This window comes from Oncorhynchus keta, chromosome 1, assembly GCF_023373465.1.
Source record: "Oncorhynchus keta strain PuntledgeMale-10-30-2019 chromosome 1, Oket_V2, whole genome shotgun sequence".
NCBI lineage: Eukaryota > Metazoa > Chordata > Actinopteri > Salmoniformes > Salmonidae > Oncorhynchus > Oncorhynchus keta.
Window position 1 is genome coordinate 75,942,429 of NC_068421.1, and position 26,227 is coordinate 75,968,655.

At 42.5% G+C, this 26,227-nt stretch overlaps 1 protein-coding gene across 15 annotated transcripts in view; it reads left to right on the forward strand.

Annotated features, from left to right (window-relative positions):
• The window catches only part of ptprfa (protein tyrosine phosphatase receptor type Fa), a 346,903-nt gene that overhangs the window by 160,204 nt on the left and 160,472 nt on the right, over positions 1-26,227 (forward strand). For 11 of the 15 annotated variants that reach the window (XM_052461048.1, XM_052461037.1, XM_052461059.1 and 8 more), the window contains 8 exons: positions 2,464-2,574; positions 15,110-15,379; positions 18,039-18,184; positions 18,422-18,663; positions 18,903-19,096; positions 19,776-19,909; positions 20,282-20,426; positions 26,036-26,227. The exon at positions 26,036-26,227 is cut by the window's right edge and continues 114 nt beyond it. In XM_052461048.1, the coding sequence (XP_052317008.1) occupies positions 2,464-2,574; positions 15,110-15,379; positions 18,039-18,184; positions 18,422-18,663; positions 18,903-19,096; positions 19,776-19,909; positions 20,282-20,426; positions 26,036-26,227 (1,434 nt within the window). The remainder of the gene's footprint in view (positions 1-2,463; positions 2,575-15,109; positions 15,380-18,038; positions 18,185-18,421; positions 18,664-18,902; positions 19,097-19,775; positions 19,910-20,281; positions 20,427-26,035) is intronic. The other 4 variants (XM_052461110.1, XM_052461114.1, XM_052461105.1 and 1 more) reach the window with 1 other exon arrangement.

Sequence of the window (26,227 nt, forward strand, 5' to 3'; positions counted from 1 at the left end):
CAAAAGTAGTGCATTACATGTATATAGGGAATAGGGTGTTAGAAGTGTCTAGAAGTTAAGCCGCCGGAAGGGAGAATGCTAAGAAATTGGAAAGAGAACTGTACATGGAACAGGTCTCTCATTATCATTCTAACACAATTGCATTGTGATATGGAAAGGAAATATCTTGGCGGGAAGAAAGGCTTACCTGTTTTGGGCTCAGTGTGTGTGTGTATGTGTGTTTGCCTGCGTGTGTGTGTGTGTGTACGTGTGTTTGCCTGCGTGTGTGTGTGTTTGCCTGCGTGTGTGTGCCTGCATGTGTGTGTGTGTGTGTGTGTGTGTGTGTGTGTGTGTGTGTGTGTGTGTGTGTGTGTGTGTGTGTGTGTGTGTGTGTGTGTGTGTGTGTGTGTGTGTGTGTGTGTGTGTGTGTGTGTGTGTGTGTGTGCGTGCGTGCGTGCGTGTGTGTGCCTGTGTGTGTGTGTGTGTGTGTGTGTGTGTGTTTGCCTGTGTGTGTGTGTGTGTGTGTGTGTGTGTGTGTGTGTGTGTGTGTGTGTGTGTGTGTGTGTGTGTGTGTGTGTGTGTGTGTGTGTGTGTGTGTGTGTGTGTGTGTGTGTGTGCCTGTGTGTGTGTGTGTTTGCCTGTGTGTGTACAAGTGGGAGTGTAGATGAGTTTGTCTACGTGACATGTGTAGCATCAGTATACACATCTCAGCCAGAATCCCCTTGAAGACTGACATAAGACATGGCGTCTGCTGGATGAAGATGTATCTGGGCGCCCCTCCATCTCACCTAACAGATCCACATGGATGTCACCACACCACTCTTTTTATTTCTATTTCTAACTTGTGTGACAAAACTCATCCCATATGATGCATTTCAGGATTAACTTCTGAAATATATTCTCACATTTCTTTTCTATCAATGTTCTGTCAGCCCATCACTGATGGCATACTGCATGATGTGTGTTACATCATGGTCAACAGCATCACTCTACCTAATCGCCAGACACACAGTCATATTGTCTGTCTAAACCAATCAACAATCTACTGTATATGAATAACTGTTGTTGTGTAAATAAAAATACACTGGGATGTATGCTTTGGTAAATGGTGAGAGAAAATGATCAACCATTGTGATCACTCTGAGTGAGCAGGAATCAGGTAAGTTGTGTTCCTGATCAAGGCTTCATTTGTCTTCTGTTCTGGACAGGGACCAAAGAGGACTATAGTAGAAATAAAGGAGTCTTTCACCTTCTAGTCTGTCTTGATTCATTTGTTTCCTCACCGTTTGAGAAATGGTTCCCGTCCTCACTGTCACCAACAGTAGTTCAGGTGATAACACCTAATCAGTGGTGAACGAAGCAGAATTCATTAGTGATTTGTGACTAGTTCATCTGTGAGGCTGAAGGCTAAAGCTTTGACAGAGTGATGAGGAGAGAAAGAACAGCAGAATTCATTAGTGATTTGTGACTAGTTCATCTGTGAGGCTGAAGGCTGAAGCTAAGACAGAGTGATGAGGAGAGAAAGAACAGCAGAATTCATTAGTGATTTGTGACTAGTTCATCTGTGAGGCTGAAGGCTGAAGCTAAGACAGAGTGATGAGGAGAGAAAGAACAGCAGAATTCATTAGTGATTTGTGACTAGTTCATCTGTGAGGCTGAAGGCTGAAGCTAAGACAGAGTGATGAGGAGAGAAAGAACAACAGAATTCATTAGTGATTTGTGACTAGTTCATCTGTGAGGCTGAAGGCTGAAGCTAAGACAGAGTGATGAAGAACAGCAGAACTCTTAGTGATTCCCACCTCTCTGTACTGACATTGTCGTCACTCACAGAATGGCACAGGCCTTGACTTTAGTTGGAAAGTGAGGAGATAAATATGTTTTTTGTTTATGAGACACCAGGTGTACAATTCCTAACCTTTAAACTACCCTACACCTTGGAATTCTTTGCTTTGCTTTTATCCTCTAACACTTTTACTGTAACGTCAGGATGACCTGCAGTTCCTGTTAATAACCACATATGGTTATTTCATGGAAAATACTACTGCATCATTCCTGTAGAATATAGGTCCCTTATACGAAGCCTCATGTCCTCTGTGCTTTGGTCTTTCTCAATGTTGCCAAAATATCTGTCTGCTGGATGGGCTTGTTGTCAAAACGTTGGTTGTTTTGATACACAGTATAATGTACATGTATGACAAGTCGGCTTGGTTATTTCTGTTTTTGTTTAGGCAAAACAGGTGTGTGTGCGGATGGGTGAGTTTGAAATCATGTATATGTCTGAACACACATAGCAGTATGTGTATGTGTCCCAAATGGCACCATGTTCCCTACATAGTGCACTACTTTTGACCAAGGCCCATAAGGCTCTGGTCAAAAGTAGTGCACTATGTAGGGAGTAGGGTGCCATTTGAGACGCAGACGTTGTATCCCGTTCTATCCGTCTGAGTGGACTCTGAGCCTTGACAGTCTGTCCTCTCTCTTCAGGAGCTCTCCAGATAGAGAACAGTGAAGAGTCCGACCAGGGCAAGTACGAGTGTGTCGCGGTCAACAGCGCCGGGACCCGCTACTCGGCTCCGGCTAATCTCTACGTGAGAGGTAAGTACCCTGCCTGGGTGAGCAGGTTTCTGCTAACAGTGGGCATCATCCACCCATCCACCCACCTATGTCTGTTCTATTCTATCACTTCCCACAGTGCTCGCTGGTCAAGTGGTAAAAGCTAGTGTAAGCTAACGCACTCCACAGCTACACAACAGTTGATTGGGGTTAGTTTACACTCTGGGCCGGATTACCAAACGGGCATGCAGGGCTAGGGTCGGGGGCCCCCCAGATGGCATATGATAGCACAATGTGAAGAATCGCAGTATAAAATGTCCCATTTCTCTTTCATGGCAAAATGTGTTGAAATGCAGGAGGTTATCTGGTCCTGCTTACACTAACTGGTTAACTTACCTATTCTTCTCCACAGCGAGTCCCGTTTAGCTATACAAATTCTCCACATGGATATATTCAAATCACTACCTGACTAGAAACTGTCAAGTCAACCAACTACTTCTTCATTTGAATAATAGAGCATCTAACCTGTCAACTGGTCTGTTAACCTGTCAACTGGTCTGTTAACCTGTCAACTGGTCTGTTAACCAGTCAACTTGTCTGTTAACCAGTCAACTAGTCTGTTAACCAGTCAACTTGTCTGTTAACCAGTCAACTTGTCTGTTAACCAGTCAACTAGTCTGTTAACCAGTCAACTTGTCTGTTAACCAGTCAACTAGTCACTAAACCAGTCAACCAACCAGTGAACCAGCCAACCATTCAGTGAAAGTCTCAGCCTAAACTGTTGATGCCTGTTGTGTCTGTTCTTGTTCTGTAAATGTTTTGTCTGTTCTCTGTGGGGGGGTATATTTGATTTCTTTGTCATTTTATTTTCTCCTGGAAGATTGCATACTTTTAATAACTGTCTCCTGTTATTAGGGTATTTGAACCCATTCACCTCACAGGAGTTGAAAGAGGATGTTTTGACTCTTAAGAGGTGAATGGGAGGTCAGGTGTGGTTTCACCACAGTGTCTTGGGGTGCATCCTAAATGCCACCATATTCCCTATAAAGTGGACTACTTTTGACTAGTGGTCATAGGGCTCTGGTCTAAAGCAGTGCTCTATATAGGTATAGAGTGCCATTTGGGACGCAAGCTTGGTGAAGTGGAGGGAGTTATTATAGGCTGGTGGTACATGTGCAGTCTTGAAGGAATACAAACAAGGTCAATAGACACCTGGATGGTTACTGTTATCGTGAGAGGAGGAAATTCCCAGATCAACAAGATATTCATTCTATGGTTGCATCTCAAATGGCACCCTATTCCCTAAATTGTGCACTGCCAGTCTGTGTTCTCCTAGTACAAAGTGAACAGGGCTGATCAAATCAAACTGAACCTCCATGGTATTTTAGAGAGGACGTTTTGGCAGCAAATTATTCAATTAGCCGCTATTCCACCATCCAATATCAGCTTCTCAAAGGCAACTTCCATTCTTCAACTCTAGTTGATTCCATATGACCTCGCGTTTCCATGTTTTGGACACTCCTATAGGCTTTCAACAGTGCTCATTGCAAACACATTGAAAAGGGTCCTTAAGGACAAATAATGAAGTTATTCACACCTGATGTTACTGAGACCATTCTGATATATCAATATTGGTTGTAGATTACCAGTTATCCATTTCCATACCATAAATATTTCTTCATATTTCTTAATTAGTGTCTTAATCAAGTCTTAATTCATGACATCACATAAATTACTTTGTTCTTCAAATTAAATTTTAACTAGCTTCCAGTAGGATAATATGTTTTCCTTGCAGAGTTATAATTCTTAAGTCAATGTTATAATGTTCCCTCCATCTAACTTCTTCAGATAACTTCACTACCAAAAACATGTAATTATTCAGGTTCTGACACATCTATACCACAGCATAAAAGCAGCAGTCCTACCCTGCATTGCAGCAGATGCCTTCTGGGTAAATTGTCCCCTGATTGACCTCCGACATACAGACAGGAAACATCCTATGGATGTGGAAACCTGACATGCATCCCATTCCCTTGAATGTTTGCTGCATTGTGTAACAGTTTGTAATGAACAACACATTTCCCCAAAACATCCTTGTAAGTTCTTGAACAGACTTTGAGGTACATTTTCTCCCGTTTGGTGGGTGTGTTGAGGTGTGGCTTGAAGCAATGAGTTACGTGTTTAAATGGCAGTGGCCATGCTGACAGCATTCCCCAACCCACAACCCAATCACTCCCCGTTTTTCAACTGGTCATTCAGTACCGTTTCCATACAATTGAGTGTTCCAGAACGTGAACTCGTACTGGACACAGCCCTGAAAACCTGCTCATTCAGCCCGGCTCGTGAATTCCCCGAGATTATGCAGGTTGACATTTATTTTCATGAGTTTTGTCCTGGAGGCAGAACTGATCAATTTCCCCTTAAATAGGCCAGCTGCAAAGTCTGAATTGTATTTATTGTAAAAATTCATGAAAAATGCGTTTTGGTCTTAATTTAAGGTTACGGTTAAGCATTAGGGTTCATTAGGGTTAGCAATGTGGTTAAGGTTATTGTTAGGTATAAAATTGTATGACTTTGTGGCTGTGCTAACTAGTGACCACTCTGCAGAGCTGCCTTCAGAACAAGATTAATGACGACAAACGCTAACCTGCCCAGATTACATACATGACCCATTCAGTGATAAGGAAGTGATAAGAAAACTCATATAAAATACATATAGAGGAGATTATATCCTGCTGAGCTCCCCTTTTGATCTGGGTTACGTCCCAAATGGCACCATATCCCCTACACTCTATTCCCTCTATAGTGCACTACTTCTGACCAGAGGGTTTCATTAGGGACGCATACCTTGGACCACATGGCAGAGGGAGTGCAGATGCAGGGAATACATATTTAGCAATGGTCCATTTGATGAATGGCATTTAATATATGTATGAGTGGTCTGTAATCAGCCTGCACATGCCCTGTGACTGAGTAAGAGGTTGTGTAATTGGTTGCTTGTGTGTGTGCGCACATGCACATGTTACAATCCTGCAGTATGTGCATGTGTATGTGTGCGTGCAATGTGTGTGTGAGAGCAGATTACATCTCACCCTGGAGAGAGAATTTGCCTTTGAGAACGCAAATAGTATTTTAAGTGTTCCTTACACTGTGAAAAAATTATGCATATTCTATAGGAGTATTTTTCACTGAAATCCCTCAGTCCATTATGCGTTGCCATGGAGTTTTACTTTATTGTTGAATAATTGGAGAAAAATAAACTTTATACGCTGTGCTGAAATATCATTTTACTAAACCTACAACTGAAGTCATTAAGTTCAAGACTACTAGGCTTTTTCCTGTGTGTTGTTTTCTTACTCGTTTCTGTATCTGTACAATGTGTTCCTGTCTGAACGGGTCTAACTTCTGTCTCTCCAGGTGTGTGCTCTACTTTACCAGGGTTGTCATTTCCTTTGCACATTCTGATGCCTTGAAATAGAGTGTGTGTGTGTGTGTGTGTGTGTGTGTGTGTGTGTGTGTGTGTGTGTGTGTGTGTGTGTGTGTGTGTGTGTGTGTGTGTGTGTGTGTGTGTGTGTGTGTGTGTGTGTGTGTGTGTGTGTGTGTGTGTGTGTGTGTGTGTGTGTGTGTGTGTGTGAAGAGGGATGGTTTTCTTCTCTCTCTTCTAAATCTGTACTACTTCCTTTTATACTGTCTGTCTCTCTCAGCTTTTTCTTTCTGATCACCAGTGTTCTTGTATCATATACACAGACTGTATATGGGAGCGTTCATTTCACAAATGCTTATCCTGCTATGAAAAAGAAGTCTACCATTGTCTGTGTGCTTTCTCATGTCTGTATGTGGTTTGCCTTCGTTTCACTCAAGGTTTCATGTGCCTTGGGGTTTTCTGAGTTTCTCTGAAACATGTTTGTGTGTCATATTTTTTGTGTTCTTTTTTTTTCCTGTCTGTCTGTCTGTCTGTCTGTCTGTCTGTCTGTCTGTCTGTCTGTCTGTCTGTCTGTCTGTCTGTCTGTCTGTCTGTCTGTCTGTCTGTCTGTCTGTCTGTCTGTGTGTGTGTGTGTGTGTGTGTGTGTGTGTGTGTGTGTGTGTGTGTGTGTGTGTGTGTGTGTGTGTGTGTGTGTGTGTGTGTGTGTGTGTGTGTGTGTGTGTGTGTGTGTGTGTGTGTGTGTGTGTGTATGCATTGTATGCAAGGTTAGAAACAGTCTTTAAAACAAAGGAACTACATCTATAAAGCATATCATCTTTAGATACACTATACAATACTCTGCTTACGTAGGAATACGATTGTGCACATATGACACAATGTATGGGACATTATTTATAGGATACATTGAAATCACTATACTGGTTCACCATCGTGACCCATTTGATAAGGTCTGTCAGGAAACAAAGGTGTTAACAGGCCATTGCCTGTATATTGAGTGAATGATGCACAGAGCTGTATCTGTGGTCAGTGTATAGCTCTGTGGTCAGTGTATAGCTCTGTGGTCAGTGGATAGCTCTGTGGTCAGTGTTTAGCTCTGTGGTCAGTGTATAGCTCTGTGGTCAGTGTATAGCTCTGTGGTCAGGCCATTTTCTGTGTGAGTCTCTGACTGAGTGTATGACTAGTTCAGAGTCAGTGACGTCAGTGATGTTTGTATTCACACCCAGCCTCTCTCTGCTCTCCTCAGTGGCTCTGCTAAGAAGGAGTCAATGAGCAGAGTAAATGTGGCCTGACTTAGCTACCGGCAGGACACTGTCAGCTTTGTGTGCATAATGAAGTCCGCTTGTCAGCCAGGGAGACTCTGGTTGTATCCCAAATGGCACCCTTATTCCCTTTATAGTGCACTACTTTTGACTCTGGTCAAAACTAGTGTGATTTCTAGGAACTAGTGTTCCATTTGGGACGTAGTCCCTGACTCTGTAATTTCATCTTAATACATGATGGGAAGGGAGGGGCTTAGGGCATGAGAGTAGTCAGGAAAAGGGAGGAGTGTGTGTGTGTTTGGTTGTGTTGTGTTGGGTTTATATTAATGTATGTACTGTATGTGAGATGTTGCTATGTGTGTTCTTTGGGTGTGTGTATCAATGCACTGGCTTTTGTCTCCATGGTGTTCTCTTCACTTTCTCTTTTATGGATAAGCGGAACTATTTGCCTGTTTTACTCTCTTTGTTTCTCCTTGTCTTCCTCTTCTTCTTCCTCTTCCTCCTCTTTTTTATCTTCTTGTTTTTTCTTTTTCTCTCTTATGTTTAATCCCTCCATCATCATCGCACCCCGCCATCCAAAACACAATCCAAACCTCACCAAATCCTCACCAAATCCTCTCAGATCAACGAGAAGGTTGGTTTTTTTTCACTCTTCACCTTCCTGCTTCTCCTCCGGTACCCCACAGTGCACCCAGGGTCAGCGGACTGGAGCCTGGCAGCACCCACAGCATCAGGCTGGGTGCCAAGGCCCGTCCCGGCCTGATGGGCCTCTCAGGATACTATCTGCCTTTACCAACCTGAACCTCCTATGTGCATCTCCTACCTTGTCCCTACCCCTCAACCATACCGCTGCTATGCTGCTTGCCTCCACCCTCAACCATCTACACTGTTATATGTCTTTGAATATGCCTGGCATGGATGGGTCTTCTCTGTTAGCTTCAGTCTGGCAAGGATGGACCTTGTCTGTGTTCTCAGGTGTTCCTCACCTCACCTGGGGTGTGTCTATTCCATCCCACCATCCGTCCAACCATGGTTGTGTACAAATTGGCACCCTAGTCCCTATATAGTGCACTACTTTTGGCCAGAACCTCATGGGGCCTGAGCCCTCATATCTCTGCTGCCCACAGGCTCTCACTAATCTAGCTGAATGCACCACTCACCTTCTGTTACCTCTCATCCACCTACATCAGCTGGTAGCATAGCTCTTCACCATACAATCTTAGAGAATACAGAGACATAAGGATCATACATTGACTTTGCCCTATCTAAGATACCCACTCAATGCTGAATGAATAGGGGTTGGATGTGGATTACTTTCTCATCTAGGGAGTAACAATAGGCTATCAGTAGAAAGCATTGCAGCCTTGGCTATATCCATTGTTTATGATATCTTGAAAATGAGGAGCGTGTGGGCTCTGAGTGAAGGAACGGTCAGGTCTTGTATTATTTTGACACCAGCCGTGTGGTTTCTCATTGGCTAATGATATTTATACTGGGGTCAGGGAACACATATAAGAATGTTGCATGAAGCTTAAGAGATCAGAACTATTTACATAAAAGTTCAAATTTCAATATTTGCCTTTTTCCGAACCACTCTGGAACGCTTAACCTATTTGTGTTGTGTTGTTCTGGTTAACTGGGAAAAGCCTTCAAGAGCTTTCGAGTGTTTAAACGGACTAAATCAGCTTTGATTGTTTATTTTGGAATCAGTATTCAATTTGGGCTTCCAGATTTAGTTCACAGAACAGTGAGAGCAGAGAAAAACAGGGTGACGGAGAGACTAAGGCAGAGAGGAGGATCATTATTCTTTAAATATGTTTTTTTCTTTATTTGAAGGACCCAGTGTGTTTTGCCATATTTTTTTTTTTGTCTGTCTTTTCAAGCTTAAAGCTGAGCTGAGGAGCTGTCTCTCTGTAGGGGAGGTAGATAAGAACCATCTCAGCCACCCGACCCTCCTGCCAACTCACACATCAGCTAGGCACTTTCCAAAATTGAGGTCCGTGCTAACAACTTACCTCCCAATAATCCCAGGCAGTCTAATGCCTTTTCTCTAATAAAGGACTATATTTTGGATAGATAACCAACTCATTCCTCTCCTTTGTATTATTCATAAATACTTACTAAGTTACTTTCATTGATAGAAAAGGAGCTGCAGGAGATGCTGTCATCTCTTTCTCTGCCTCCTCTCATTGCCAATATATTATTTTCCCAGTTCAGTTGGCTAGGAATCTCAACTCTCCATTCTATCTGCTCCAAACAGATGACAGAAGTAGCTTTCTGGATGCTTGTAGCTTTGTCAGAAGACAATTGGTCAGAATAGAGAAACATTCAAAGTCCATGCAATGTATCATATACAAGATGTTGTACTGTATACCAGTACACACTAATGTTTGCATTGTGTGTTACACATCTAATTGACCATTATGCTTGCATAATGCATTTCCATGTCAAAGTGCATTCCCATGTCAATGTTTCTGTCAGAGTTTCCAAAGCCATAACCCATAGTATTGAAGAGACTGTTTGGTGAGAAATGTTGGTTCTCTCTTCTATGTAAGATGTTGGTAGACCAATGCTCCTAGATCCCAGCACAGAGTATAAAGAATGGACGAGAACCTCTTGACCTCATCTTGAAACTAGATGACTTTTTAATGTTGTGTTTGTTTTGTTTACTTGTTGTACAGCGGGTCAGTAGAATCCCGTTTTAGTCAATACAGTGTGGTCTTGCAGTACCTCCGCCAGAAAGGCAAACTGAAGTCGAATAGTTTTACTGGCATCGATTAGACAAGGACTTTGAGCTGGTCTGTAAATTACTACAGGGATAGTTGTGTTATTGTTTATTATAGGACCATTTTGTGTGATCATTCAAGCATGGCATCATGATCGTAGCTGCTATGTAGCTAGCTAGTAATGTGCTTGGTGCTTTGTTTGCCTTGTGCCTGGGCTGCTGCATGCCTTGCTTGACAATATCTGTGTGCCAAAAATGTGTGTGCAACAACGATTGTGCTTCCACCCCCCCACCCCCTCCACCCCCTACCGCCCTCAGCTCCAAATCCTTACCTTTTCTTTATCAGGACTCTGCTTCCAATCCCAAATCCGTCCTTCCCTCCCCCCTTCTCTCCCCCTCTCTCTCTGTGGCATGCCAATGAAGATAAGAGTGTGTCTGCATTATAACTGCCAGCTTCTCATGTTGCTACTGCTGATACTACTTCCTCTGATACTAAAACTGCTTCCTGTGAAACCAGTGACTAAACCCCATGGCGTTCTCCTGCTCCCTTCTACTGCATGGAGGATGACATTAGTTCTCTTCCTCCAACACTTTCTGGTGACCTTTATCCTTTGACCTGTACCACCGCCTCCATAGCCAATAATAATCGAGATAACCCCTTGTTATAACCTTTCTGAGTCACTCACTCGGTCAGCAAATCAACACTAACCATTTTGTGACCATTTTCCATATCCATGGGTAACCTCCAACCTCCTCATCCTTCTAATAATGTACACAGTGACTAATGTTGGCTTGCTCTAATTCCTCCTTCTATGCCCTGCGCTGCCCAGCATGTCACTTTGACACCTTGCAGACTCCAGTCTAACAGATTGGTGCATTTCCTCTGAAAAGCTATGAGTCACTCGACCATTGGCCTCAAATTGATTACAGAGGAATAGATGTATACATCTCAAAATCTCAGTGTTTTCGTGACTTGAATAAATCACACTCAGACTTTATTTAAGGTTTGGTGCATACATAGATTGTGCACATGGCACACATCTATGCATGCACTCACACATACAGTGCATTCGGAAAGTATTCAGACCCCTTGACTCTTTCCACATTTTGATACGTTACAGCCTTATTCTAAAATTGATTCAATGTTTTTTTCCCTCATCAATCTATACACAATACCCCATAATGACAAAACAAAAACATTTTATTCTACATTTTTGCTTATGTATATAAAAAAAAATTAAACTGATATCACATGTACAGAAATATTCAGACCCTTTGCTCAGTACTTTGTTGAAGCACCTTTGGCAACGATTACAGCCTCGAATCTTCTTGGTCATGACACTACAAGCTTGGCACACCTGTATTTGGGGAGTTTCTCCCATTCTTCTCTGCAGAACATCTCAAGCTCTGTCAGGTTGGATGGGGAGCGTTGCTGCACAGCTATTTTCAGGTCTCTCTGAAGATGTTAGATCGGGTTCAAGTCGGGGCTCTGGCTGGGCTACTCAAAGACATTCAGAGACATTCAGAGTCTCGAAGTCACTCCTGCTTTGTCTTGGCTGTGTGCTTAGGTCTGAGGTCCTGAGCGCTCTGGAGTAGGTTTTCATCAAGGATTTCTATTTACTTTGCTCCATTCATCTTTCCCTCGATCCTGACTAGTCTCCCCGTCCCTGCCACTGAAAAACATCAGCACAGCATGAAGCTGACACCACAATGCTTCTCCATAGGGAAGGTGCCAGGTTTCCTCCAGATGTGATGCTTGGCATTCAGGCCAAAGAGTTCAACCTTGGTTTCATCAGACCAGAGAATCTTGTTTCTCATGGTCTGAGAGCCCTTTAGGTGCCTTTTGGCAAACTCCAAGCAGACTGTCATATGCCTTTTACCGAGGAGTGGCTTCCAACTGGCGACTCTACCGTAAAGGCCTGATTGGTGGAGTGCTGCAGAGGAGGTTCCCTTTCTGGAAGGTTATCTCATCTCCAGAGAGGAACCCTGGAGCTCTGTCAGTGACCATCAGGTTATTGGTCACCTCCCTGACCAAGGCCCTTCTCCCTCGATTGCTCAGTTTGGCGGTTCCAAACTTCTTTAATTTAAGAATGATGGAGGTCACTGTGTTCTTGGGGACCTTCAATGCTGCTGAAATATTTTGGTACCCTTCCCCAGATCTGTTCCTTAACACAATCCTGTCTCGGAGCTCTATGGACAATTCCTTCGACCTCATGGCTTGATTTTTACTCTGACATGCACCGTCAACTGTGGGACCTTATATAGACAGGTGTTTGCCTTTCCAAATCACACCCAATCAATTGAATTTACCACAGGTGGAGTCCAATCAAGTTGCAGAAACATCTCAAGGATGATCAATGGAAACAGGATGCACCTGAGCTCAATTTCTAGTCTCATAGCAAAGTGGCGAATACAAATTTACGTTTGTTATTTTTTTATACATTTGAAAAATAACCAGTTTTTGCTTTGTCATTATGGGGTATTGTGTGTAGATTGATGAGGGAAAACATGGATTTAATCCATTTTAGAATAAGGCTGTAACGTAACAACAGTGGAAAAGGTGAAGGGGTCTAAATACTTTCTGAATGCACTGTATGTATACAAAATCTAAGCCTCGGCTTAGGTAAGGTGAATACAGTAGAAGACATAGGCTTAATGAAAAAGGGATTTTGGTATGTTGTGTTCGTGTAGCACCAGGTGCTTTAGCTACCCATAATACATCACAGTTGGTAGTTATCTTCATAGGGGGGGGGGTTAGAAATGGAGGAAGAGAGAGAGTGAAAGAGGAATAGCTACCTCACCTCACACCCCATGCAGCATTCAAGTCACATAAAACTGAGCTGTTTGTATTAGAGGAAAAAAACTACCATTTTGGTCCCCTGCCTGTTTTTAAACCCAGTTTGGGGAGATTTATCTGCTGGCCAGCCAGGGCTGGTGGGCCCTAGAATAAGTACTATATTACTACTCTGCCTGCATCATTTTACTGTGGTAAGGAAATAAGCAAGTCATTTCTTTGTCATGATGATAAACACCGTTTTTAAGAGAGTTGTGATGTGAATAATATTGCCTCTATTTTATCTTCAAACACAAAACAGAGGTCTGCTACAGAGTTCTCTTCCCGCTTCCCAAATTAAATTCCGGCTACATCGCAAAAGGCACCCTATTCCCTACTTAGTGCACTACTTTTGAACAGAACCCATTGGGCTCTGGTTAAAAGTAGTGTACTATATAAGGGATAGGGTGCCATTTGGTTCGGTGTTTTGCTGCAACCTTGGATCTTTCCTGTTCAAAGAGAGATGAAAATGGGAACGTTAGTTATTTATAGGTCTCATTCTCAGACAGTATCATACTGCTGCTTACTGATGATCAAGAGTCTCAGTGCTGTCTGAAAGGGGATAGTTTTGCGGGTGACTTAATGCGAGTTCCTGCAGATCTGTGTGTGTTGGGAGATCAATTGAGAATTGAAACGTCAAGGCCTGGTTTTGGCTGCTTGCTGTGCTTCACCTGCAGGATGATTTACAACCCCCGCTCTGTGAGGTTATAGCAACAGAAATACAGTCGTAAAATATGAGATTGGCAGTAGTGGCACCCTGATACATCTAAAAGTTTTGCAACTCGACTTTTAAAAAGTTTCCTCTTTCTGAGATTTTGACCTGAGATCACTCTAAAACGTTAAAAGGAATGGCCCATAACTTTGGCCTAGAGCCAGCCCTCTCCCCTCGTCTCACTACCTCTCTATCTATTTTTTTATCTCTCCCTCTCCTCCTCACCTTCTTCCACCCTCTGCCGTTCCCTCTGTCCGCCTCGTCACGTTCTCAGGCAAGGCCAGTCTCCATGGGAATCCGTGTTAATGTCAACCATCTGTATCACAGACCCTTATGGTTCCCTCCCGTCCTTCTTTTCTCCTCCCATCCGGTCCCAGCAGATAGACAATGCAGCGCTTGTATTTACAGAGAGGACGGCCTCCAACACCACCAATATGTTCTCTCTCAAGATTACTATCTCCTCTCTTGTCTCACTTATTGAATGACTGACTGAGCTCATGCAAATACTGAACTTTAATTTCTCTAAGTTATTATTCACTTGGTTGTAACTAATGAACTTAAATAGTGTACGTGATTGAGCCAAAGAAAGACATTATGTGCATAGAATCCTCTTTCAGTTTCTTTGTTCAAAGAAGTACCGCTCCCAAATTATACAACACTAGCTATACCCTGCTGTGTTTCATTTAAGTTGTCAGCCAGTGCAAAGTGAAAACGTTATTCAGTGTGAAAGCCTAAGGATCTGTCCCACATGGCACCCTATTCCTTATGTAGTGCACAAATTTTGAACAGGGCCCATATATGGCTCTGATCAAAAGTGGTGTACTAAATAGCGAACAGGGTGCCATTTGGGATGCAGGTCAGATCTGTCATAAACCTCTACATCTCTCCCTGTTTATCTGACACAGCATGTAGTTCTCCCCTTCTACCCGGTGAAAAGACCGTAAGCCACCATCTAAGCCCCTCACAGCCGGAATATTCACAATTTGCGCTTAAATGATACTTTGTAAGTCACATTTCGTGACCACTCTTAGCCTTCCCTTTCAAGGGGTGTGTGAGCACTTTATCTGCTATGCCATTGAGCTATGTATGTTTAATGCATACAGAGTAGCGTTGCAGCATTAAGTCAGATGTAATGAGCTCTACTTCCCAGCACTTAAGGGGATTTCTAATGCTGTATGGGAGATAACAATGGAGAAGCCTGTTCTATTCACTCGCACTTAGAGACAGAACGAGTGGTAGTTAGCTAGGTAACTCTGAATGTGGCAGGGAAGCGTTAGACTAACAGCAGCAGTATCTATCTCCAGATGAGTCGTAACCCACATATCAAAGCAGGAAATCCAGCTTTAGCCCTTAGCCTTCTTTCCCCAAATATAACATGAAAGGGGAGGAAAGACCTGTTTCACAGTTGCGTAATAGATATATGTAGTACATGATTTGGCTGAAGTTTCCCCCCCTAACTAACTATAGCAGGGTTGCCTTATGCCTCTATTGTCCCAGAGAACAGCATACAGCAACAGCCAGGCCTGACTATCAAGGTATCAGGCTATCCCAGCCGCCCATGCATTGTCCCCCATCAAACCTCCAGTTCCTTGCCCACTCACCCTCCTCTGCTCTCCACCTGCAGTGCGCCGCGTGCCACCCCGGTTCTCCATCCCGCCCACCAACCATGAGGTGATGCCGGGTGGCAGCGTGAACCTGACGTGTGTGGCAGTGGGAGCACCCATGCCCTACGTCAAGTGGATGATGGGAGTAGAAGAGCTGACCAAGGAGGAAGAGATGCCCATTGGGAGGAACGTGTTGGAGGTCACCAACATCCTCCAGTCTGCCAACTACAGCTGTGTGGCGATATCGTCACTCGGCATGATCGAGACCACCGCGCAGATCACTGTCAAAGGTGAGAGGGTTGGGAAAAGTGTGAGAGAGATTGTTTGGGATTTTGACTGTTTGTTGTGCCTGGGATGCAGTGAGTTAGCTAAGTTGGATATCTAGAAAAGTAGCCCTCATTTAAGATCAATATGTCAACATCCAAAATTAACAGATGGATCTAGATCCAGATCAACATCCATCTGAGATATTTTACAGTGAAGACGAATATAAGATAGACATTTTAGTTACAGTATGTATCTCCATGTCTTAGACTGCACTATCAAATCTTAGTAAGCTATAGCTCAAATTGTATTTTAAGTTTTGCTACAGAAGTCCTTGTTTCTCGTCACCAGTCATCTGTCTGTACGTCTCAGAGAGAGTCTGGTAAAGGGGTCATATTTAAATGACTAATCCCTCAGACACCAGATGACAGTGCATGCATTAATATTCTCATCAATAATTCAACATGGCTGAGATATTTATTTCCAGAAAAACCAATGATGACAAACTACTGTAGCTAGCAAAGCATCTCGAGTTTACTTTCCCATTACAAAGTGATCGTGCTTTCAGGAAATAGGCCTACTCACTGTATCTATTATGTACATTTTTTAAATAAGGGGCTTAGCTATAGGCTAATGATTCCAAATATAATTGGTAATAGACGACTTTGTTAGTTACATGTGAAATGCTTGAAAACAAAACACGTTATCATATTATCTCTCCTTTTCTCTGAGGTGAGTTGAGCAGCCATGAAATATGGAGAGAAAATGAAGTCAGTTCATTCTCCTAGGAATTGTTATGTGCACTCACTAAAACAACACATACTATCCGTGTGAGTATTCGCGATGCTTCAATACCTATTAGTCTCATCAATCGTTCATTCACCAGAGTTATTTGAGAGAATCTCAATTAGTTTTATGAAAGATGAGATTTGAACAGAGCAAAGTCTACTTCTTCACTGCTGACTTTGAGAATGAGTGGGGTCATATGGCAATACTAAACAAACACAATATGACCATCAATACGCAAATAATACGGCAAGGGAAATACATAAACACGTATCCAAAAACTCCCCAAATTAGCTCACAGTGTTGCCAGATGGTGGGATATTTTCAAGTGTTGGTAGAGGCTCTCTCTCCTGTAGAGACTCCTACTGATGATAAGTATTCTGCAAAAAAGGCCCTAACGTCATCTAACGTCATCTATCTTAACATCACTCAGCACTCAGAGTAATACTTTAGAGGTTTCACATTGTTCAAAAAAATAAATAATGCCTCCGTCCAAAATGGCACCCTATTCCTTACACAGTGCACTACTTTGGATCAGAGCCCCATAGGCCCTGGTCAGAAAGTAGTGCATTATATAGGGAATAGGGTGCTATTTGAGATGGAGCCAGTAATAGCAGATGTGGAGAAAGGCGTCGGGAGTCAGGCGCTGCAGCTGTATGAGGTTGTTCTCTTGCTCTAATACCTCTCGGTTGCTAATGCCCATCTGACATCTGCAAGGCGAGCTGTTCTCCCGGTTTTACACTCCAACGCCTCTTACTTTAGCAGATCCATTTGGACTCTGACAGCGGTACTATCATATACAACACAAAAGTGATTTAGCAACCATTTTCAGCCAAAATTGTATTACAATGATGCTCTTTCCATTTGCGATGGAAATAGGAAAACCTGGGAGAGCGTGTACATTACCATTACCGTGAGGATGTACATCTTGTGTTTCAAACTCAAACGCTAGTATTATATTATACTCTTATATGTTATGTAATTTGTCACTTTGCAATTCCATAGAATGTCAAATAATTGAAAAACACCACAAGAAATCCTAGCACAAAACCAGACAGATAACTTCCATTAATTTCACTCCATTTTACATTGAGTCAGTCTGGTTGAGTCTACTTTCTATTTGGGTTATTTATATCAGACTAACACCAACTATTCTTCAGTATCTTTAGAGTCTTAATATTATAATTTTGTATTGATACTCCTTTACCTCACATTGAACACATTTTCTATTTTGCCAAAGGGAAGCCTCAAGCCCTGAAATTGTTTTTTGGGATCAATATATAAATAAAATGAAAATAGAAAATACACATTACTCTATTCATCTCGCTATTCAAGACTCTCAGGTTAATTGAAGGAGAAAGTTTTGCCCTAGATAGCAGAGAATGAGAGAATAGGCTTTCTATTCAGAGCGAGCGAGAGAGTGAGAGTGTGTTCTGAATGGTTGGTGTTTTGCCTGTGAATAGGCAGAGTGGGTGTCACACTGGGTGAGAGACTTTGCTTTGAGAGATAATGAACATGGCTGGCTTGGCCCCTCCAGTGACAGGTGAGGGACTGAAAGAGACAGGCCTCTGAATAGTGATTGACTGATAGGATGTGAGTGCTGTCCTTCTCGCTCTTTTCACTCTTGTTGCTGCTCACAGCTCTGGGGCCTGCATTAGTGAGATAGAGCACTTTCAACCTATTTAAGGCCTTTATTTGTAATATTCTGTTAGCAGGACTGGACGAAGGATGGTAGAATAGAATGGAATAAAAATATAATAGAAAAGCAAGAGAATAGAGTAGAATACAATGCAATAGAATAGTATACTTTATTGTCCATTAAAACAGAAATGTATCATTTGCTGTTGTAATCTTCCATGGACTGTGCATTACTCTCCCTCCCCCTGGTCTGTCTGACAGCCTTGCCCAAGCCCCCCACCTCCCTGATCGTGACGGAGACCACAGCCACCAGCGTCACCCTGACCTGGGACTCGGGGAACCCTGAGCCCGTGTCCTACTATGTCATCCAGTACCGGGCCAAGGTCTCTGACAACAGCTTCCAGGAGGTACGGTCCAATGATTCCAGTGGATCAGTAGGTTAGAGTATTGGGCTCGCAACACCAAGGCTGTGGGTTCGATTACCACATGGTTGTGATTTCAATTCCCACATGGTTGTGGGTTCTCTTCCTGTGTAGGCCACAAATACTAAATATATGTGTCAGGGTCAATGTTGACAGTTCTGTAAGTCACTTTGGATAAAAGTCTGCTGAATTATCATATGTCATATTATCATTCTATTTTAGGTGGATGGGGTAGCCACCACGCGCTACAGCATTGGTGGCCTCAGCCCCTACTCCGAGTACGAGTTCCACGTCATGGCGCTGAACAACATCGGGCGTGGCCCTCCTAGCAGCCTCGTGGACACCAGGACCAGTGAGCAGGCTCCATCCTCTCCACCGCTAGCTGTACAGGCTCGCATGCTCAGCGCCTCCACCATGCTGGTCCAATGGGAGCCGCCTGAGGAGCCTAATGGACAGATCAGAGGGTAAGATATTATATACATATATAATACCCTCTGACCAGGCTCTAACCCACTGAGCAATATTATTGAAGCCTTCATAAACCCTTTATAAGTCCTATATGCTTCATAAAGCATGTAGACATTTCATACACCTAGGTTGATATAACATGTATTTTCGTCTGATGCTTTGCCAAATATGTGTATATTTTTAGGTTCATTTTCTAAACCTTGTTGATGGATTGATTTTCTAACCCTCTCCTCAGGTACCGGGTGTACTACAGCTCGGACCTCAGAGCCCCACTGAGTGGCTGGCAGAAACACAACACTGACGACAGCAGACTGACCACCATCTCAGGGCTGACCACTGATATCACCTACAGCCTCAGGGTGCTGGGGTTCACCTCTGTAGGGGACGGACCTCCCTCTGATGTACTGCAGGTCAAGACCCAGCAGGGAGGTGAGCGGACACTGTTACTTATGAAGAAGGGACCCTACCTAGGTGATGAGTGTACACTGTAAAGTATAAAACAGGGTGCACTTTGTGTGTTAGGTCTGTTTCAGCTGTAGGCCAAGTCTCCCTAATAGAGGTTTCACTTTTCACTGAGTGAATATCCACATCCACAAGGACATTATCTACTGTATCCTCAAAGTACAACGTAGATCATGTCTACTCCACAGTTTCCTCCTCTTCTGACACCTCTGAGAAGAAAAGTGATAAAGTGATGAAGTACCCCAGAATAGTTTGTAGTGCAGACACGCTCATCTGAAATGGCTTCCTCTGTACTGTAGACTTACTCTAGATTTGAAATGTATATTGTAGCCACTTGTGAAAGTGTTCTGTATATTTCTGATACTTGTGAAACCGCTGTCTCAGCTCCATAACAGAGTAAAAGCACAGCACCTGTGTCTCACAGCATGTCTACAGACTCTACAATAGTCTATATGATTCACTTTGTCCCAATTCTTTACCTGTCTGTCTAAAGTGTTCACTTCCCTTTGTGGGAAGAAAGTAACTGGTGTAAGATATTCCGATGCTTTTAAATAGATGGGGAGGACTGCATGCTTTAGGAGAATAAGGATGTAACCCCTATGTATTCTGAGAGCAGTGTTTCATCTCTCTTTCTCTCTGCCTGTAGTACCAGCCCAGCCATCTAGTTTCAACGCCGAGGCAGAGTTGGACACCCGCATCATGCTGTCGTGGCTGTGGCCTGTCCAGGACCAGATCACCAAGTATGAGCTGATGTATTGGGAGGCTAACTCTGGCAACAAGGTAAATGGCCGATAATATCCTAACTGATAACAATTTTCATGGAGTAGACGAATTGTATTATCTGTCTCGAAGGACAACGGAAAATCATAGATGTTTCTGTTATCCTTTACTCTGTTTGTTGTCTTTCAGGAGTTGCAAATGCAAGTGAGGATCCAATAAGTAATTCCTACTATGTGTGCCTTTTTATGTGAACGTGGTACATATTAACTTTGGGGATTACAATATCTACTTTTCTCATTGTGCTTTTTGAATACTCTCTCGTGACAGGCATTAACATGAATAGAGTAGCTAGCTAGTGCACACAAGATTTGTTTTTGGCTCCTGGATTCCGAGACTTTTACTAACGTCTCTTCTGCCTATTTTCTCCCTCAGCTACATGTGACCTTCCTTCCAGCGGGGTCCTATGCTGTGGAGGGTCTGAAGCCAGACACCCTCTACATGTTCTCCCTGGCTGCTCGTTCTGAAATGGGCCTGGGCGTCTATACCCAACCCATCGAGGCCAGGACTGCCCAGTCCAGTAAGTAACCCCAACTCCCTGACCCAAACTTACCGTTCTTTACCTCTCTTTACTTGGAGCTGGACAATAGGGGCTCTTTTTGGTCCACACCCCAATGCCCAGACACCCCAATGCCTTTTCTTCTTCTGCGGAGTCCAGGTGGGAGAAAGGTAGGTCATAAAGGTAGGGCATATTTTGCGGTCAGTTGTTAGTTGAGTTATTGTGTTTTTCTTTATTTTGAAAGCATGCTAAAGTATGGGTCTTTGACTTCTACATAGCTTGTGAATTGAGGCCAGAGCAGTAAGAATCTGTGAAAATGTCCTCCTCTTTTGGCACTTACCAGATAAAGCACGAACCTTTTACCCACTTACCACAGGAAGAAGACCGGTCATCTTTTAAAGCCTGCACCTCTAACCCACCTGATCTTAAAGGAAAAATTTGAAAATAATGCGCTCAGTGGATCGTGGACATTTCACAGAGATACGCTTGTTTTTGTGAGAAGTTTTCGAAGAAAGAAGTGTATACACTCAACACTAAATATCATGTCTTAAAATATTTTTATTATTTCATGTTCTGCTGATTCAAGAAGAATCTGGCTCACTTTCAATGGGAAGGTGAGCCAGTCAGGTAGTTCATTCTTGCACAGCATTCATCCTAGCTGACTCCATGTTGTGCAATTTTCCCTTTTTACCACTTTTACAGACTGAATTTAAAATGTATTAAATTGAACTTTTGTGTCACAGGCCTACACACACAATACCCCATAATGTCAAAGTGGAAATATGTTTGTAGAAATGTTTACTAATTGATAGAAAAGGAAAAGCTGAAAAGTCTTGAGTCAATAAGTATTCCCCTGTGTTATGGCAAATAAGTTCAGGAGTAAAAATGTGCTTAACAAGTCACATAATAAGTCGCATGGGCTCACTGTGTGCAATAATAGTGTTTAACATCATTTTTTAATGACAACCTCATATCTGTAACCCACACATGCAATTATCTGTAAGGTCCCTCAGTCAAGCAGTGAATTTCAAACACAGATTCAACCACAAAGACCAGGGAGGTTTTCCAATGCCTCGCAAAAAAGGGCACCTCTTGGTAGATGGGTAAAAATTAATTTTGAAAAGCAGACATTGAATATCCCTTCAAGCATGGTGAATTGATTAATTACACTTTGGATTGTGTATCAAAACACCCAGTCAATACAAAGATACAAGTGTCCTTCCTAACTCATTTCCCGGAGAGGAAGGAAACTGTGGTGAGGTAAAGAGTGACTTTTAAACAGTTATAGAGTTGAATGGCTGTGATAGAAGAAAACTGAGGATGGATCAAAAACATTGTAGTTACTCCACAATACTAACCTAAATAGAGTGAAAAGAAGGAATCTTGTACAGCATACAAATATTCCAAAACATGCATCTTGTTTGCAAGAAGAGGCATGAAAGTAAAACTGCAAAAAATGTGGCAAAGAAATGTATTTTATTTTCTGAATCCAAAGTGTTATGTTTGGGGCAAATCCAACACAACACATCACTTAGTACCACTCTTCATATTTTCAAGCATGATGATGGCTCATGTTATGGATATGCTTGTCATCGGCAAGGACTTGGGAGTATTCTAGGATAAAAAGAAACAGAATATAGCTAAGCACAGGCAAAATCCTTGAGGAACACCTCGTTCAGTCTGCTTTCCAACAAACACTGGGAGACAAATTCACCTTTCAGCAGGCCAATAAACTGAAACACAAGGCCAAATCTACACTGGAGTTGAATATCAAGACGCCACTGAATGTTCCTGAGTGGCCTAGTTACAGTTTTCACTTCAATTGGCTGGAAAATCTATGGCAACTCTTGATAATGGCTGTCTACCAATGATCAACATCCAACTTGAGCCTCTAAGAGCATGAAGAATTTAAATAATAATTTACAAATATTGTACAATCCAGGTGTGCAAAGCTCTTAGAGGCTCAGAAAGACGCTGCCAAAGGTGATTCTAACATGTATTGACTCAGCGGTGTAAATACTTATGTAAATGAGATATTTCTGTATTTCATTTTCAATAAATGTGTTATTTTTGTTATTATGGGGTATTGTGTATAGATGGGTGAGGGAAAAATATATGTAATCTATTTTGAATTCAGGCTGTAACACAACACAGTGTGGAATAAGTCAAGTGGTATGAATACTTTCTGCAGGCACTGTAAATACCAGCAATGTGAGGAACATTCCTTGTCCCTATTTGTAGTCAGTCGATAACAAACCACAGCCCATCGGCCATTGCACATTTTGACAAATAGTATGATAAATCCAGTGCGTCACATTCCACTGAGTACATAGATACAAAACATGCTCATTTCCATTGTGATGCAGAACCCAGCAACCTAAAACAGACTGCTGCACAGAAGGCACGGCGGCATCATAAATGTCACCATCATTTGTTATTATAGTTTATAATGAAACATGGCACCGTACTATACATGGCCTCGGCATCCACCAACACAATCACTGTCACCTAACCGACGCTAATAACGCTGAACAGCTCCCCCTTAATCGAGTTTTTAGCACATAACCAGACCCCTCCGCCACACCTCTGCTATTGTCACTACCTCAGCCTCCTCTCTGCTCCCCTCACAGCATTGAGCATGGTCTCTCCAGGAGATCTAGAGATTGGAAGCTGAAATATTTATGACAGGTTTGCCAAAGGAATCAGAGCTTATTCTTAGCCATTTGTTTTACTTGTCAGCTGTGAAAGCCTTCCTGTGTGGAAACGGGAGAGCCATGCAGTGTCCCAAATGACACCCTATTTAGTGCACTACTTCAATGGACCCGGGTCAAAATTAGTCTACTAAACAGGGTGCAATTCAGGACACACCCAAACACTATACAGGGCTTTGGTTCCCATAGGAACAGAGGTCCCTAAAATGAGGCCTCTCTCTCTCTCGCTCCCTCTCTCTGAAGTCAGTCTCTTATCTGCCTGCTCACTGACACACAGAGCCACTGAGTCGCCATTTCAAGAAAGGTGCTGCCACGGCAAAGAGTCCAGCAGGGCTGCTCTTTCACGCTTTCTGCTCTATTCCCCTTGCTTCTCCAAATCACTTTCACAATTCTATCACTATATCTGTCCTCAATATTCTCACTCCCCCATTCACCATGTCATATGATCTGTCTGGCCCTTTATCTGTTATTTGCATTCTTTTATAGCTATATATCTCTCTGCTTCTCTATCTTTCTGTGTTTCTTACAACTCTGTACCTGTTTGAAACATATCTGTTCAATCTGTCTCCCACACATAGACTCTCTAACTCTCATCTACTCCCTCATGAATATACACATAGACTCTCTAACTCTCATCTACTCCCTCATGAATATACACATAGACTCTCTAACTCTCATCTACTCCCTCATGAATATACACATAGACTCTCTAACTCTCATCTACTCCCTCATGAATATACACATAGACTCTCTAACTCTCATCTACTCCCTCATGAATATACACATAGACTCTCTAACTCTCATCTACTCCCTCATGAATATACACATAGACTCTCTAACTCTCATCTACTCCCTCATGAATATACACATAGACTCTCTAACTCTCATCTACTCCCTCATGAATATACACATAGACTCTCTAACTCTCATCTACTCCCTCATGAATATACACATAGACTCTCTAACTCTCATCTACTCCCTCATGAATATACACATAGACTCTCTAACTCTCATCTACTCCCTCATGAATATACACATAGACTCTCTAACTCTCATCTACTCCCTCATGAATATACACATAGACTCTCTAACTCTCATCTACTCCCTCATGAATATACACATAGACTCTCTAACTCTCATCTACTCCCTCATGAATATACACATAGACTCTCTAACTCTCATCTACTCCCTCATGAATATACACATAGACTCTCTAACTCTCATCTACTCCCTCATGAATATACACATAGACTCTCTAACTCTCATCTACTCCCTCATGAATATACACATAGACTCTCTAACTCTCATCTACTCCCTCATGAATATACACATAGACTCTCTAACTCTCATCTACTCCCTCATGAATATACACATAGACTCTCTAACTCTCATCTACTCCCTCATGAAAATACACATAGACTCTCTAACTCTCATCTACTCCCTCATGAATATACACATAGACTCTCTAACTCTCATCTACTCCCTCATGAATATACACATAGACTCTCTAACTCTCATCTACTCCCTCGTGAATATACACATAGAGGTTCAGCTGAACAGCAGGTTGTTGCTTCCCAAATGGCACCCTGTTCCCTATATAGTGCACTTCTTTTGCCCAGGGCCCATATGGAATAGGGTGTCGTTTAAGACACATGCTCTGTTTTTTCTGTCTTTATCTGTATCTGAACTCTGTTAATCACATGGGTGTCTGTATTCTAAAGGAAGGAATGGCCTGTCAAGGATGAGCCTTTTAACACCAACCAACCAAACATGACTTATATTGAAGGCATATTGTGTCCTGCTTCCTCACTACTCTGGCTGCCAAATCACAAGCAGGCATGTTAAAGGTTATTTTCTACACAGTAGTGCCTCAGTATCCCTCACCCACCCACTACCTTCCCCATGTTCATACTGGGTTGTGATATTCTGGAACATGTATTTTGCTCATATTGTGTGTTGTTTATGCATTTAGTTGTTTTTCATTTTTATTGTGTCCTGTTTTGCATTTGAAGTATTTTATTTTTCTTCTGCACTGTGGAGAATTGTGAGAGACTATAAAATAAAATAACCATATTTAGTAGAAGCATAACCCCTATACACCTACTATAGCTCATTTAAAAACTACACACATACTATAGCTCATTTAGAAACTACACACCTACTATAGCTCATTTAGAAACTACACACCTACTATAGCTCATTTAGAAACGACACACCTACTATAGCTCATTGAGAAACTACACACCTACTATAGCTCATTTAGAAACTACACACCTACTATAGCTCATTTAGAAACGACACACCTACTATAGCTCATTTAGAAACTACACACCTACTTTAGCTCATTTAGAAACTACACACCTACTATAGCTCATTTAGAAACTACACACCTACTATAGCTTATTTATAAACTACACACCTACTATAGCTCATTTAGAAACTACACACTTACTATAGCTCATTTAGAAACTACACACCTACTATAGCTCATTTAGAAACTACACACCTACTATATCTAATTTAGAAACTACACACCTACTATAGCTCATTTAGAAACTACACACCTACTATAGCTCATTTAGAATCTACACACCAACTATAGCTCATGTAGAAACTACACACCTACTATAGCTAATTTAGAAACTACACACCTACTATAGCTCATTTAGAAACAAATTTCAGACTGCCTTACACATGATTACTCTGAAGCACATTGGTAAGGAGTTACAGACTACAGTATATGGAGCTCTTCCTCCCAGTCCAGAAGGCCTATAGTACATCCCAAATGGCACCCTATTCCCTATACAGTAGTGCACTGTCAAAAGTAGTGCGCTATAGAGGGAATAGGGTGGTATTCCCTCTCCCATCTCTCCTGCTTGACCCCCCAACCACCTCCATGTGTCCCCCCCTTTCCTCCAGCCCCCTCAGCCCCGCCCCAGGAGGTGCACCTTCTGAGCCTCAGCTCCACCAGCATCAAGGTGAGTTGGGTGGCACCCCCTGCAGCCAGCCGCCATGGGGACATCGTCCGCTACTCTCTGGCTTACCAGGCCGCCACCGGTGAGGACCTGGAGCGCCACAAGGTGTCGGGCATCAGGGCAGATGTTTCTAGTT